Source organism: Salmo salar, chromosome 04 (assembly GCF_965601325.2).
Source record: "Salmo salar chromosome 04, fSalSal1, whole genome shotgun sequence".
NCBI lineage: Eukaryota > Metazoa > Chordata > Actinopteri > Salmoniformes > Salmonidae > Salmo > Salmo salar.
In genome coordinates this window covers 84261607-84276606 of record NC_138294.1, presented here as the reverse complement: position 1 = coordinate 84276606, position 15000 = coordinate 84261607, and the positions used below count along the sequence as shown (strand labels likewise).

At 56.1% G+C, this 15000-nt stretch overlaps 1 protein-coding gene across 5 annotated transcripts in view; it reads left to right on the top strand.

Moving 5' to 3' along the window:
* The window catches only part of LOC106603880 (transcription factor COE1-A), a 359109-nt gene that overhangs the window by 301434 nt on the left and 42675 nt on the right, over positions 1-15000 (top strand). For all 5 annotated transcript variants that reach the window (XM_082974761.1, XM_045717374.2, XM_045717370.2 and 2 more), the window contains exon 11: positions 3093-3181. In XM_082974761.1, the coding sequence (XP_082830887.1) occupies positions 3093-3181 (89 nt within the window). The remainder of the gene's footprint in view (positions 1-3092; positions 3182-15000) is intronic.

Here is a 15000-nt window from a genome sequence, read left to right as displayed (position 1 = left end):
GTGCAGTGTCAGATTCCTGCAGGAATATCTCGCCTTTCAGCCCCTGTGGTGAAAACAGACATGATCTGATCCTTTTCAGAACAATGAAGCATTTGTATCCGTGTTAATGTGCAAACTGTTCAGCTTCAGAAGTGTGATTATTCTAGCAACAGGAATGGTCGAACCTTGTCATTCATCTCTACACCTGTCCATAAACTACACCTGTCCATGTCAAGATTTGTTTTCAACATTTCTTCAACACTTTCCATCTCTTTCTCTTTGGTGAACACATCCTTGGGCCGCTCAGAAGAGGGACCTCTTTTGTCACATCAAACCCTTTTCTCTGTCTGTCCTGTTGTTGAGTCTCTCCGAGCTTTTAAAGGCTACATTTGGGTTAAAGACAGGACCTCTTTAGAACAATGCTCTGGGGCTGGGCGGCCATCTTCTCTCCCCCTGCCTCCTCTCCACTATTCTGGCTCTTCTGTCGCTAGTTGCCTGCCTGGCTGGCTGTCAACAGGCGTGTAAATACGCTTGTCACCTCGCTCCCCTCTCTGACTGACATGCTTTTACATGTCTCTCTCTCTTCTGACACGATAAAGGGTTTAAACCAGTAATTGCAATGCTAAACGTAAAAAGTAAATGTCCTTTAAAATCTCCAGATTACCATACCATACGTGCTTTTAACACTCACTTTCATAAATAAGGGTAATCTAGCTTCATGGGAATGTGAAATGACTACCATTAGCTACGATCATATATTTAAATCCCCTCCACTCTTCTTTACATTGACTTCCATTAGCTACGATCATATATGTAAATCCCCTCCACTCTTCTTTACATTAGCTTTGTTATCTCTAGATAGTTTAACTAATAAAAAGCTCACTTTAAAGGGTGAATCCACAGTTAAAACAATAACAAAGCTGCTCTCAAATCAAATCAAATTGTATTAGTCACATGCGCCGAATACAACAGGTGTAGACCTTACAGTGAAATGCTTACTTACCAACAATGTAGTTAAAAAAAACAAACAGATAAGAATAAAAAATAAAAGTAACAAGTAATTTAAGAGCATCAGTAAAATAACAATAGCGAGACTATATACACGGGGGGTACCGGTACAGAGTCAATGTGCGGGGGCACCGGTTAGTTGAGGTAGTATGTAAATGTAGTTATTAAAGTGACTATGCATAGATGACAACAACAGAGAGTAGCAGCGGTGTAAGGGGGGGGGGGGGGGAATGCAAATGGTCTGGGTAGCCATTTGATTAGGTGTTCAGGAGTCATGGCTTGGGGGTAGAAGCTGTTTAGAAGCCTCTTGGACCTAGACTTGGCGCTCCGGTACCACTTGCTCTGCGATAGCAGAGAGAACAGTCTATGACTAGGGTGGCTGGAGTCTTTGACAATTTTTAGGACCTTCCTCTGACACCGCCTGGTATAGAGGTCCTGGATGGCAGGGAGCTTGGCACCAGTGATGTACTGGGCCGTTTGCACTACCCTCTGTAGTGCCTTGCGGTCAGAGGCCGAGCAGTTGCCGTACCAGGCAGTGATGCAACCAGTCAGGATGCTCTCGATGGTGCAGCTGTTGAACCTTTTGAGGATCTGAGGACCCATGCCAAATCTTTTCAGTCTCCTGAGGGGGAATAGGTTTTGTCAAGCCCTCTTCACGACTGTCTTGGTGTGCTTGGACCATGTTAGTTTGTTGGTGATGTGGATACCAAGGAACTTGAAGCTCTCTACCTGCTCCACTGCAGCCCTGTCGATGAGAATGGGGGCGTGCTCGGTCCTCTTTTTCCTGTAGTCCACAATCATCTCCTTTGTCTTGATCATGTTGAGGGAGAGGTTGTTGTCCTGGCACCACACGGCCAGGTCTCTGACCTCCCCCCTATAGGCTGTCTCGTCATTGTCGGTGATCAGGCCTACCACTGTTGTGTCATCGGCAAACTTAATGATGGTGTTGATGTCGTGCCTGGCCTTGCAGTCATGAGTGAACAGGGAGTACAGGAGGGGACTGAGCACGCACCCCTGAGGGTCCCCTGTGTTGAGGATCAGCGTGGTGGATGTGTTGTTACCTACCCTTACCACCTGGGGGCGGCACGTCAGGAAGTCCAGGATCCAGTTGCAGAGGGAGGTATTTAGTCCCAGGATCCTTAGCTTAGTGATGATCTTTGAGGGTACTATGGTGTTGAACGCTGAGCTGTAGTCAATGAACAGCATTCTCACATAGGTGTTCCTTTTGTCCCGGTCGGAAAGGGCAGTGTGAAGTGCAATAGAGATTGCATCATCTGTGGATCTGTTGTGACGGTATGCAAATTGGAGTGTGTCTAGGGTTTCTGGGATAATGGTGTTGATGTGAGCCATGGATCAGCCTTTCTAAGCACTTCATGGCTACAGACGTGAGTGCTACGGGTCGGTAGTCATTTAGGCAGGTTATCTTAGTGTTCTCGGGCACAGGCCCTATGGTGTTCTGCTTAAAACATGTTGGTAGTACAGACTCGGACAGGGACATGATGAAAATGTCAGTGAAAGCCTGTTTTGGTAAAAAGCTAAGGGCCTGGAGAAATGTAACCACTCTCAGATTAATAGACGCAATGACTGACCATCCATGATATCAAAATGATTTTTATTAACCATGTTGTGAGTGTACAGTGTTTGTTTACGTTTACAATGTTTACAAACATTGGAGAAAAACAAGCTTATCTGTTGTGTTCTCATGGGGTGTGACAGTTAAACTAAGCTCATGAGACATTCCTAAGTTATATTCTTGAAGAATCAATGGGTTTATATCATTAATTAACAAGTAAAAAAAATAGGTGTAGCAACTACGTATTGCCCCTTTAAAGCAATCACAGGCTGGAAAGGGCCTTGGTACCAGTCTGGTTCCTCGATGTATTCAGGACAGTCACTTTCCTACTCTTGATAGATACACATATTGTACTTCCTGTTGAACACAACTTCAGAAATGAGCTGTAAAATTAATAAAACAAGATGAATACTGTACGAAGAGTGAACTCCATTCCAGATGATATTCTGACCGTATGACGAAAACATTCATTGTTATAAGATTATATTACAGTACTCTAACCGTTCAGTATTGTGCGTGTGTGTGTCCTCAGCTCTAAACGAACCCACCATCGACTACGGTTTCCAGCGACTGCAGAAGGTCATCCCCCGGCACCCTGGGGATCCAGAACGCCTTCCAAAGGTACCAGTCACATTTCCTGTTCTTCAAATGACCAATCAGTCCACAGCCTGTACCCTAACTGTCCAATCAGAGTCTACACGTCTAAACCATTACGACCAACGGATCATTTCTCTTTAGATGTGTCAGTTTTGTCCTCTCCAAATCCAAATCAAATCAAAGGTTATTCGTAACGTACACAGTTTAAAGCAGGTATATAAAGGTGCAGTGAAATGCTTACTTGTAAGCTCCCTCAACAGTGCGGTACAAATATCAATATCAATACAATCAAAGTCAAATGAACATCCAGTACAGCACTCCTGCAGATCCAGCTGAACCTTAGTGTTCTGTAGTCGTAGTGGGTCATGACCCTGGGATCCAGCTGAACCTTAGTGTTCTGTAGCCGTGTTGGGTCACGACCCTGCAGATCCAACTGAACCTTAGTGTTCTGTAGCCGTAGTGGGTCACGACCCTGCAGATCCAGCTGAACCTTAGTGTTCTGTAGCCGTAGTGGGTCACGACCCTGCAGATCCAGCTGAACCTTAGTGTTCTGTAGCCGTAGTGGGTCACGACCCTGGGATCTAGCTGAACCTTAGTGTACTGTAGTCGTAGTGGGTCACGACCCTGCAGATCCAGCTGAACCTTAGTGTTCTGTAGCCGTGTTGGGTCAGGACCCTGGGATCCAGCTGAACCTTAGTGTTCTGTAGCCATAGTGGGTCACGACCCTGGGTGTTCCCCAGCTGAACCTTAGTGTTCTGTAGCCGTAGTGGGTCACGACCCTGGGTGTTCCCCAGCTGAACCTTAGTGTTCTGTAGCCGTAGTGGGTCACGTTCCTGGGTGTTCCCCAGCTGAACCTTAGTGTTCTGTAGCCGTAGTGGGTCACGACCCTGGGTGTTCCCCAGCTGAACCTTAGTGTTCTGTAGCTGTAGTGGGTCACGACCCTGGGTGTTCCCCAGCTGAACCTTAGTGTTCTGTAGCCGTAGTGGGTCACGACCCTGGGTGTTCCCCAGCTGAACCTTAGTGTTCTGTAGCCGTAGTGGCCATGACCCTGGGTGTTGCCCAGCTGAACCTTAGTGTTCTGTCGCCGTAGTGGATCACGACCCTGGGTGTTCCCCAGCTGAACCTTAGTGTTCTGTAGCTATAGTGGAATACGACCCTGGGTGTTCCCCAGCTGAACCTTAGTGTTCTGTAGCTGTAGTGGGTCACGACCCTGGGTGTTCCCCAGCTGAACCTTAGTGTTCTGTAGCCGTAGTGGATCACGACCCTGGGTGTTCCCCAGCTGAACCTTAGTGTTCTGTAGCCGTAGTGGGTCACGACCCTGGGTGTTCCCCAGCTGAACCTTAGTGTTCTGTAGCCGTAGTGGATCACGACCCTGGGTGTTCCCCAGCTGAACCTTAGTGTTCTGTAGCCGTAGTGGGTCACGACCCTGGGTCTTCCCCAGCTGAACCTTAGTGTTCTGTAGCCGTAGTGGATCACGACCCTGGGTGTTCCCCAGCTGAACCTTAGTGTTCTGTAGCCGTAGTGGGTTACGACCCTGGGTGTTCCCCAGCTGAACCTTAGTGTTCTGTAGCCGTAGTGGGTCACGACCCTGGGTGTTCCCCAGCTGAACCTTAGTGTTCTGTAGCCGAAGTGGATCACGACCCTGGGTGTTCCCCAGCTGAACCTTAGTGTTCTGTAGCCGTAGTGGATCACGACCCTGGGTGTTCCCCAGCTGAACCTTAGTGTTCTGTAGCCGTAGTGGGTCACGACCCTGGGTGTTCCCCAGCTGAACCTTAGTGTTCTGTAGCCGTAGTGGATCACGACCCTGGGTGTTCCCCAGCTGAACCTTAGTGTTCTGTAGCCGTAGTGGGTCACGACCCTGGGTGTTCCCCAGCTGAACCTTAGTGTTCTGTAGCCGCAGTGGATCACGACCCTGGGTGTTCCCCAGCTGAACCTTAGTGTTCTGTAGCCGTAGTGGATCACGACCCTGGGTGTTCCCCAGCTGAACCTTAGTGTTCTGTAGCCGTAGTGGATCACGACCCTGGGTGTTCCCCAGCTGAACCTTAGTGTTCTGTAGCCGTAGTGGGTCACGACCCTGGGTGTTCCCCAGCTGAACCTTAGTGTTCTGTAGCCGTAGTGGATCACGACCCTGGGTGTTCCCCAGCTGAACCTTAGTGTTCTGTAGCCGCAGTGGGTCACGACCCTGGGTGTTCCCCAGCTGAACCTTAGTGTTCTGTAGCCGTAGTGGGTCATGACCCTGGGTGTTCCCCAGCTGTCTCCATCTGATGAGTTGTTTCTCACTAAAGCGCGTCCAGAAACGCTCACATGTGACATCAAAGTGAACAGACTCACGTGCCAACAACGGTGGAGTCCTTATTCATCTCCAATGTCAACGACACACAGACTCCTTCCTGCACATGTGTTAACGATGTCACATGTGGCTGTGCGAACACGTTCAATGGAAGGGCAGAGACGTTGACATCACTGCTGTAGAAGAGCAGTTAACGTTACCTAGAGATGGTACCAAAGCAAAGCAACAATCCTTTATTCCCTCACCTGCAGTGTGTGTGTGTGTGTGTGTGTGTGTGTGTGTGTGTGTGTGTGTGTGTGTGTGTGTGTGAGCTGCAGAAAAGCAGAGTGTAAATTGATTCTTTGGAAGTAATAAATATACAGCACTTTATCTTGTTATATGCACCCATACTCTGTCGCCCTGCTGGAAGAACAACACTTATAGAGGAACAGAAAGGTCATTAGGAGCTTCTCCACTCCTCCGCTAGCCTTACCCTGCCCCGCTGCTGTTCCCATCCTACCCTCCCTTACCCAGCCCCGCTCCTGTTCCCATCCTACCTTCCCTTACCCAGCCCCGCTGCTGTTCCCATCCTACCCTCCCTTACCCAGCCCCGCTCCTGTTCCCATCCTACCCTCCCTTACCCAGCCCCGCTCCTGTTCCCATCCTACCCTCCCTTACCCAGCCCCGCTCCTGTTCCATCCTACCCTCCCTTACCCAGCCCAGCTCCTGTTCCCATCCTACCCTCCCTTACCCAGCCCCGCTCCTGTTCCCATCCTACCCTCCCTTACCCAGCCCCGCTCCTGTTCCCATCCTACCCTCTCTTACCCAGCCCCGCTCCTGTTCCCATCCAACCCTCCCTTACACAGCCCCGCTCCTGTTCCCATCCAGCCCTCCCTTACCCAGCCCTGCTGTCCTGTTCCCATCCTACCCTCCCTTACCCAGCCCCGCTCCTGTTCCCATCCTACCCTCCCTTACCCAGCCCCGCTCCTGTTCCATCCTACCCTCCCTTACCCAGCCCTGCTCCTGTTCCCATCCTACCCTCCCTTACCCAGCCCTGCTCCTGTTTCCTACCCTCCCTTACCCAGCCCCGCTCCTGTTCCCATCCTACCCTCTCTTACCCAGCCCCGCTCCTGTTCCCATCCAACCCTCCCTTACACAGCCCCGCTCCTGTTCCCATCCAGCCCTCCCTTACCCAGCCCTGCTGTCCTGTTCCCATCCTACCCTCCCTTACCCAGCCCTGCCCCTGTTCCCATCCAACCCTCCCTTACCCAGCCCCGCTCCTGTTCCCATCCTGCCCTCCCTGACCCAGCCCTGCTCCTGTTCCCATCCTACCCTCCCTACCCAGCCCTGCTGTCCTGTTCCCATCCTACCCTCCCTTACCCACCCTGCTGTCCTGTTCCCATCCTACCCTCCCTTACCCAGCCCTTTCCTGTTCCCATCCTACCCTCCCTTACCCAGCCCCGCTCCTGTTCCATCCTACCCTCCCTTACCCAGCCCAGCTCCTGTTCCCATCCAACCCTCCCTTACCCAGCCCCGCTCCTGTTCCCATTCAACCCTCCCTTACCCAGCCCCGCTCCTGTTCCCATCCAACCCTCCCTTACACAGCCCCGCTCCTGTTCCCATCCAGCCCTCCCTTACCCAGCCCTGCTGTCCTGTTCCCATCCTACCCTCCCTTACCCAGCCCCGCTCCTGTTCCCATCCTACCCTCCCTTACCCAGCCCCGCTCCTGTTCCATCCTACCCTCCCTTACCCAGCCCAGCTCCTGTTCCCATCCAACCCTCCCTTACCCAGCCCCGCTCCTGTTCCCATTCAACCCTCCCTTACCCAGCCCCGCTCCTGTTCCCATCCTACCCTCCCTTACCCAGCCCCGCTCCTGTTCCCATCCTACCCTCCCTTACCCAGCCCCGCTCCTGTTCCCATCCAACCCACCCTTACCCAGCCCTGCTCCTGTTCCCATCCTGCCCTCCCTTACACAGCCCCGCTCCTGTTCCCATCCTACCCTCCCTTACCCAGCCCTGCTGTCCTGTTCCCATCCTACCCTCCCTGACCCAGCCCTGCTCCTGTTCCCATCCTACCCTCCCTTACCGAGCCCAGCTCCTGTTCCCATCCTACCCTCCCTTACCCAGCCCTTCCTCCTGTTCCCATCCTGCCCTCCCTTACCCAGCCCTGCTGTCCTGTTCCCATCCTACCCTCCCTTACCCACCCTGCTGTCCTGTTCCCATCCTACCCTCCCTTACCCAGCCCTTTCCTGTTCCCATCCTACCCTCCCTTACCCAGCCCAGCTCCTGTTCCCATCCTACCCTCCCTTACCGAGCCCAGCTCCTGTTCCCATCCTGCCCTCCCTTACCCAGCCCTGCTGTCCTGTTCTCATCCTACCCTCCCTTACCCACCCTGCTGTCCTGTTCCCATCCTACCCTCCCTTACCCAGCCCTTTCCTGTTCCCATCCTACCCTCCCTTACCCAGCCCAGCTCCTGTTCCCATCCTACCCTCCCTTACCGAGCCCAGCTCCTGTTCCCATCCTACCCTCCCTTACCCAGCCCTTCCTCCTGTTCCCATCCTACCCTCCCTTACCCAGCCCTGCTCCTGTTCCCATCCTACCCTCCCTTACCCAGCCCTGCTGTCCTGTTCCCATCCTACACTCCCTTACCCAGCCCTGCTGTCATGTTCCCATCCTACCCTCCCTGACCCAGCCCTGCTCCTGTTCCCATCCTACCCTCCCTACCCAGCCCTGCTGTCCTGTTCCCATCCTACCCTCCCTTACCCAGCCCTGCTGTCCTGTTCCCATCCTACCCTCCCTTACCCTTACCCAGCCCTGCTATCCTGTTCCCATCCTACCCTCCCTTACCCAGCCCCGTTCCTGTTCCCATCCTACCCTCCCTTACCCTTACCCAGCCCTGCAGTCCTGTTCCCATCCTACACTCCCTTACCCAGCCCTACTCCCGTTCCCATCCTACCCTCCCTTACCCAGCCCTGCTGTCCTGTTCCCATCCTACCCTCCCTTACCTAGCCCTGCTCCTGTTCCCATCCTACCCTCCCTGACCCAGCCCTGCTGTCCTGTTCCCATCCTACCCTCCCTTACCCTGCCCTGCTCCTGTTTCCTACCCTCCCTTACCCAGCCCTGCTGTCCTGTTCCCATCCTACCCTCCCTTACCCAGCCCTGCTGTCCTGTTCCCATCCTACACTCCCTTACTCAGCCCTGCTCCCGTTCCCATCCTACCCTCCCTTACCCAGCCCCGCTCCTGTTCCTATCCTACCCTCCATTACCCAGCCCTGGTGTCCTGTTCCCATCCTACCCTCCCTGACCCAGCCCTGCTGTCCTGTTCCCATCCTACCCTCCCTTACCCAGCCCCGCTCCTGTTCCCATTCTACCCTCCCTGACTCAGCCCCGCTCCTGTTCCCTTCCTACCCTCCCTGACCCAGCTGCTCCTGGCTGTTCCCATCCTACACTCCCTTACCCAGCCCCACTCCTGTTCCCATCCTACCCTCCCTGACCCAGCTGCTGCTGGCTGTTCCCATGCTACCCTCCCTTACACAGCCCCGTTCCTGTTCCCATCCTACCCTCCCTTACCCAGCCCCGCTCCGGTTCCATCCTACCCTCCCTTACCCAGCCCCGCTCCTGTTCCCATCCAACCCTCCCTTACCCAGCCCCGCTCCTGTTCCCATCCTGCCCTCCCTTACCCAGCCCTGCTCCTGTTCCCATCCAACCCTCCCTTACCCAGCCCCGCTCCTGTTCCCATCCTACCCTCCCTTACCCAGCCCCGCTCCTGTTCCCATCCTACACTCCCTTACCCAGCCCCGCTCCTGTTCCCATTCTACCCTCGGTTACCCAGCCCTGCTGTCCTGTTCCCATCCTACCCTCCCTTACCCAGCCCCGCTCCTGTTCCCATTCTACACTCCCTTACCCAGCCCCGCTCCTGTTCCCATCCAACCCTCCCTTACCCAGCCCCGCTCCTGTTCCCATCCAACCCTCCCTTACCCAGCCCCGCTCCTGTTCCCATCCAACCCTCCCTTACCCAGCCCTGCTGTCCTGTTCCCATCCAACCCTCCCTTACCCAGCCCCGCTCCTGTTCCCATCCAACCCTCCCTTACCCAGCCCTGCTCTTGTTCCCATCCTGCCCTCCCTTACACAGCCCCGCTCCTGTTCCCATCCTACCCTCCCTTACCCAGCCCTGCTGTCCTGTTCCCATCCTGCCCTCCCTGACCCAGCCCTGCCCCTGTTCCCATCCTACCCTCCCTACCCAGCCCTGCTGTCCTGTCCTGTTCCCATCCTACCCTCCCTTACCCAGCCCTGCTGTCCTGTTCCCATCCTACCCTCCCTTACCCTTACCCAGCCCTGCTGTCCTGTTCCCATCCTACCCTCCCTTACCCACCCTGCTGTCCTGTTCCCATCCTACCCTCCCTTACCCAGCCCTTTCCTGTTCCCATCCTACCCTCCCTTACCCAGCCCAGCTCCTGTTCCCATCCTACCCTCCCTTTCCCAGCCCTTCCTCCTGTTCCCATCCTACCCTCCCTTACCCAGCCCTTCCTCCTGTTCCCATCCTACCCTCCCTTACCCAGCCCTGCTGTCCTGTTCCCATCCTACCCTCCCTTACCCAGCCCCGCTCCTGTTCCCATCCTACCCTCCCTTACCCAGCCCCGCTCCTGTTCCCATCCTACCCTCCCTTACCCAGCCCTGCTGTCCTGTTCCCATCCTACCCTCCCTGACTCAGCCCTGCTCCTGTTTCCTACCCTCCATTACCCAGCCCTGCTCCTGTTTCCTACCCTCCCTTACCCAGCCCTGCTGTCCTGTTCCCATCCTACCCTCCCTTACCCAGCCCCGCTCCTGTTCCCATCCTACCCTCCCTTACCCAGCCCTGCTCCTGTTCCCATCCTACCCTCCCTTACCCAGCCCTGCTGTCCTGTTCCCATCCTACCCTCCCTTACCCAGCCCCGCTCCTGTTCCCATCCTACCCTCCCTTACCCAGCCCTGCTGTCATGTTCCCATCCTACCCTCCCTGACCCAGCCCTGCTCCTGTTCCCATCCTACCCTCCCTACCCAGCCCTGCTGTCCTGTTCCCATCCTACCCTCCCTTACCCAGCCCTGCTGTCCTGTTCCCATCCTACCCTCCCTTACCCAGCCCTACTGTCCTGTTCCCATCCTACCCTCCCTTACCCTTACCCAGCCCTGCTGTCCTGTTCCCATCCTACCCTCCCTTACCCAGCCCCGTTCCTGTTCCCATCCTACCCTCCCTTACCCTTACCCAGTCCTGCTGTCCTGTTCCCATCCTACACTCCCTTACCCAGCCCTACTCCCGTTCCCATCCTACCCTCCCTTACCCAGCCCTGCTGTCCTGTTCCCATCCTACCCTCCCCTACCCAGCCCCGCTCCTGTTCCCATCCTACACTCCCTTACCCAGCCCCGCTCCTGTTCCCATTCTACCCTCCCTTACCCAGCCCTGCTGTCCTGTTCCCATCCTACCCTCCCTTACCCAGCCCCGCTCCTGTTCCCATTCTACACTCCCTTACCCAGCCCCGCTCCTGTTCCCATCCAACCCTCCCTTACCCAGCCCTGCTCCTGTTCCCATCCTGCCCTCCCTTACCCAGCCCTGCTCCTGTTCCCATCCTACCCTCCCTTACCCAGCCCTGCTCCTGTTCCCATCCAACCCTCCCTTACCCAGCCCCGCTCCTGTTCCCATCCTACCCTCCCTGACCCAGCCCTGCCCCTGTTCCCATCCTACCCTCCCTACCCAGCCCTGCTGTCCTGTTCCCATCCTACCCTCCCTTACCCAGCCCTGCTGTCCTGTTCCCATCCTACCCTTCTTTACCCAGCCCTGCTGTCCTGTTCCCATCCTACCCTCCCTTACCCACCCTGCTGTCCTGTTCCCATCCTACCCTCCCTTACCCAGCCCTTTCCTGTTCCCATCCTACCCTCCCTTACCCAGCCCAGCTCCTGTTCCCATCCTACCCTCCCTTACCCAGCCCTTCCTCCTGTTCCCATCCTACCCTCCCTTACCCAGCCCTTCCTCCTGTTCCCATCCTACCCTCCCTTACCCAGCCCTGCTGTCCTGTTCCCATCCTACCCTCCCTTACCCAGCCCCGCTCCTGTTCCCATCCTACCCTCCCTTACCCAGCCCCGCTCCTGTTCCCATCCTACCCTCCCTTACCCAGCCCTGCTGTCCTGTTCCCATCCTACCCTCCCTGACCCAGCCCTGCTCCTGTTTCCTACCCTCCATTACCCAGCCCTGCTCCTGTTTCCTACCCTCCCTTACCCAGCCCTGCTGTCCTGTTCCCATCCTACCCTCCCTTACCCAGCCCCGCTCCTGTTCCCATCCTACCCTCCCTTACCCAGCCCTGCTCCTGTTCCCATCCTACCCTCCCTTACCCAGCCCTGCTGTCCTGTTCCCATCCTACCCTCCCTTACCCAGCCCCGCTCCTGTTCCCATCCTACCCTCCCTTACCCAGCCCTGCTGTCATGTTCCCATCCTACCCTCCCTGACCCAGCCCTGCTCCTGTTCCCATCCTACCCTCCCTACCCAGCCCTGCTGTCCTGTTCCCATCCTACCCTCCCTTACCCAGCCCTGCTGTCCTGTTCCCATCCTACCCTCCCTTACCCAGCCCTACTGTCCTGTTCCCATCCTACCCTCCCTTACCCTTACCCAGCCCTGCTGTCCTGTTCCCATCCTACCCTCCCTTACCCAGCCCCGTTCCTGTTCCCATCCTACCCTCCCTTACCCTTACCCAGCCCTGCTGTCCTGTTCCCATCCTACACTCCCTTACCCAGCCCTACTCCCGTTCCCATCCTACCCTCCCTTACCCAGCCCTGCTGTCCTGTTCCCATCCTACCCTCCCCTACCCAGCCCTGCTGTCCTGTTCCCATCCTACACTCCCTTACCCAGCCCCGCTCCTGTTCCATCCTACCCTCCCTTACCCAGCCCCGCTCCTGTTCCCATCCAACCCTCCATTACCCAGCCCTGCTCCTGTTTCCTACCCTCCCTTACCCAGCCCTGCTGTCCTGTTCCCATTCTACCCTCCCTTACCCAGCCCCGCTCCTGTTCCCATCCTACCCTCCCTTACCCAGCCCTGCTCCTGTTCCCATCCTACCCTCCCTTACCCAGCCCTGCTGTCCTGTTCCCATCCTACCCTCCCTTACCCAGCCCCGCTCCTGTTCCCATCCTACCCTCCCTTACCCAGCCCTGCTGTCATGTTCCCATCCTTCCCTCCCTGACCCAGCCCTGCTCCTGTTCCCATCCTACCCTCCCTACCCAGCCCTGCTGTCCTGTTCCCATCCTACCCTCCCTTACCCAGCCCTGCTGTCCTGTTCCCATCCTACCCTCCCTTACCCAGCCCTACTGTCCTGTTCCCATCCTACCCTCCCTTACCCTTACCCAGCCCTGCTGTCCTGTTCCCATCCTACCCTCCCTTACCCAGCCCCGTTCCTGTTCCCATCCTACCCTCCCTTACCCTTACCCAGCCCTGCTGTCCTGTTCCCATCCTACACTCCCTTACCCAGCCCTACTCCCGTTCCCATCCTACCCTCCCTTACCCAGCCCTGCTGTCCTGTTCCCATCCTACCCTCCCCTACCCAGCCCTGCTGTCCTGTTCCCATCCTACACTCCCTTACCCAGCCCTGCTCCCGTTCCCATCCTACCCTCCCTTACCCAGCCCCGCTCCTGTTCCTATCCTACCCTCCCTGACCCAGCCCTGCTGTCCTGTTCCCATCCTACCCTCCCTTACCCAGCCCTGCTCCTGTTTCCTACCCTCCCTTACCCAGCCCTGCTGTCCTGTTCCCATCCTACCCTCCCTTACCCAACCCCGCTCCTGTTCCCATTCTACCCTCCCTTACCCAGCCCCGCTCCTGTTTCCATCCTACCCTCCCTTACCCAGCCCTGCTGTTCTGTTCCCATCCTACCCTCCCTGACTCAGCCCCGCTCCTGTTCCCTTCCTACCCTCCCTGACCCAGCTGCTCCTGGCTGTTCCCATCCTACACTCCCTTACCCAGCCCCACTCCTGTTCCCATCCTACCCTCCCTGACCCAGCTACTGCTGGCTGTTCCCATCCTACCCTCCCTGACCCAGCCCCACTCCTGTTCCCATTCTACCCTCCCTGACCCAGCCCAGCTCCTGTTCCCATCCTACCCTCCCTGACCCAGCTGCTGCTGGCTGTTCCCATCCTACCCTCCCCGACCCAGCCCCGCTCCTGTTCCCATTCTACCCTCCCTGACCCAGCCCAGCTCCTGTTCCCATCCTACCCTCCCTGACCCAGCTTCTCCTGGATGTTCCCATCCTACCCTCCCTGACCCAGCTGCTCCTGGCTGTTCCCATCCTACACTCCCTTACCCAGCCCCGCTCCTGTTCCCATCCTACCCTCCCTTACCCAGCCCTGCTCCTTTTTTCCATCCTACCCTCCCTGACCCAGTTGCTCCTGGCTTTTCCCAACCTACCCTCCCTGACCCAGCTGCTCCTGGCTGTTCCCATCCTACCCTCCCTGACCCAGCTGCTCCTGGCTGTTCCCATCCTACCCTCCCTGACCCAGCTGCTCCTGTTCCCATCCTACCCTCCCTGACCCAGCTTCTCCTGGCTGTTCCCATCCTACCTTCCCTGACCCAGCTGCTCCTGGCTGTTCCCATCCTACCCTTCCTGACCCAGCTACTCCTGGCTCTGCTCTGCCTGGTCCTTAGGAGAGAACATGGGGAGAGAAACACAGGCACTGACCGTCAGCACACACAAACACACACATACTATATGGACTTAGAGTAGGCTGTCTTCTATCTCACCTGGACTCTGGTGAGGGAAATGACTGAAAACAACCTGGACTCTGGTGAGGGAAATGACTGAAAACAACCTGGACTACCACCCCCACTGATGAGTTTATCTGTGTTAGTACTGACCAGCCCACCACCCCCTCTACCACCCCCACTGATGTGTTTATCTGTGTTAGTACTGACCAGCCCACCACCCCCTCTACCACCCCCACTGATGTGTTTATCTGTGTTAGTACTGACCAGCCCACCACCCCCTCTACCACCCCCACTGATGAGTTTATCTGTGTTAGTACTGACCAGCCCACCACCCCTCTCTACCACCCCCACTGATGTGTTTATCTGTGTTAGTACTGACCATCCCACCACCCCCTCTACCACCCCCACTGATGAGTTTATCTGTGTTAGTACTGACCAGCCCACAACCCCCTCTACCACGCCCACTGATGAGTTTATCTGTGTTAGTACTGACCAGCCCACAACCCCCTCTACCACCCCCACTGATGAGTTTATCTGTGTTAGTACTGACCAGCCCACAACCCCCTCTACCACCCCCACTGATGAGTTTATCTGTGTTAGTACTGACCAGCCCACCACCCCCTCTACCACCCCCACTGATGAGTTTATCTGTGTTAGTACTGACCAGCCCACCACCCCCTCTACCACCCCCACTGATGAGTTTATCTGTGTTAGTACTGACCAGCCCACAACCCCCTCTACCACGCCTACCACCCAGCCTGGCTGCAGCTGTTCTGGGAAGGACAGACCTGATAAACCTCTATAGGTAGTGATGGTGACAAAGCCAGTTGGGTCTGTCTGCTCTCTAGCTCTGCTCT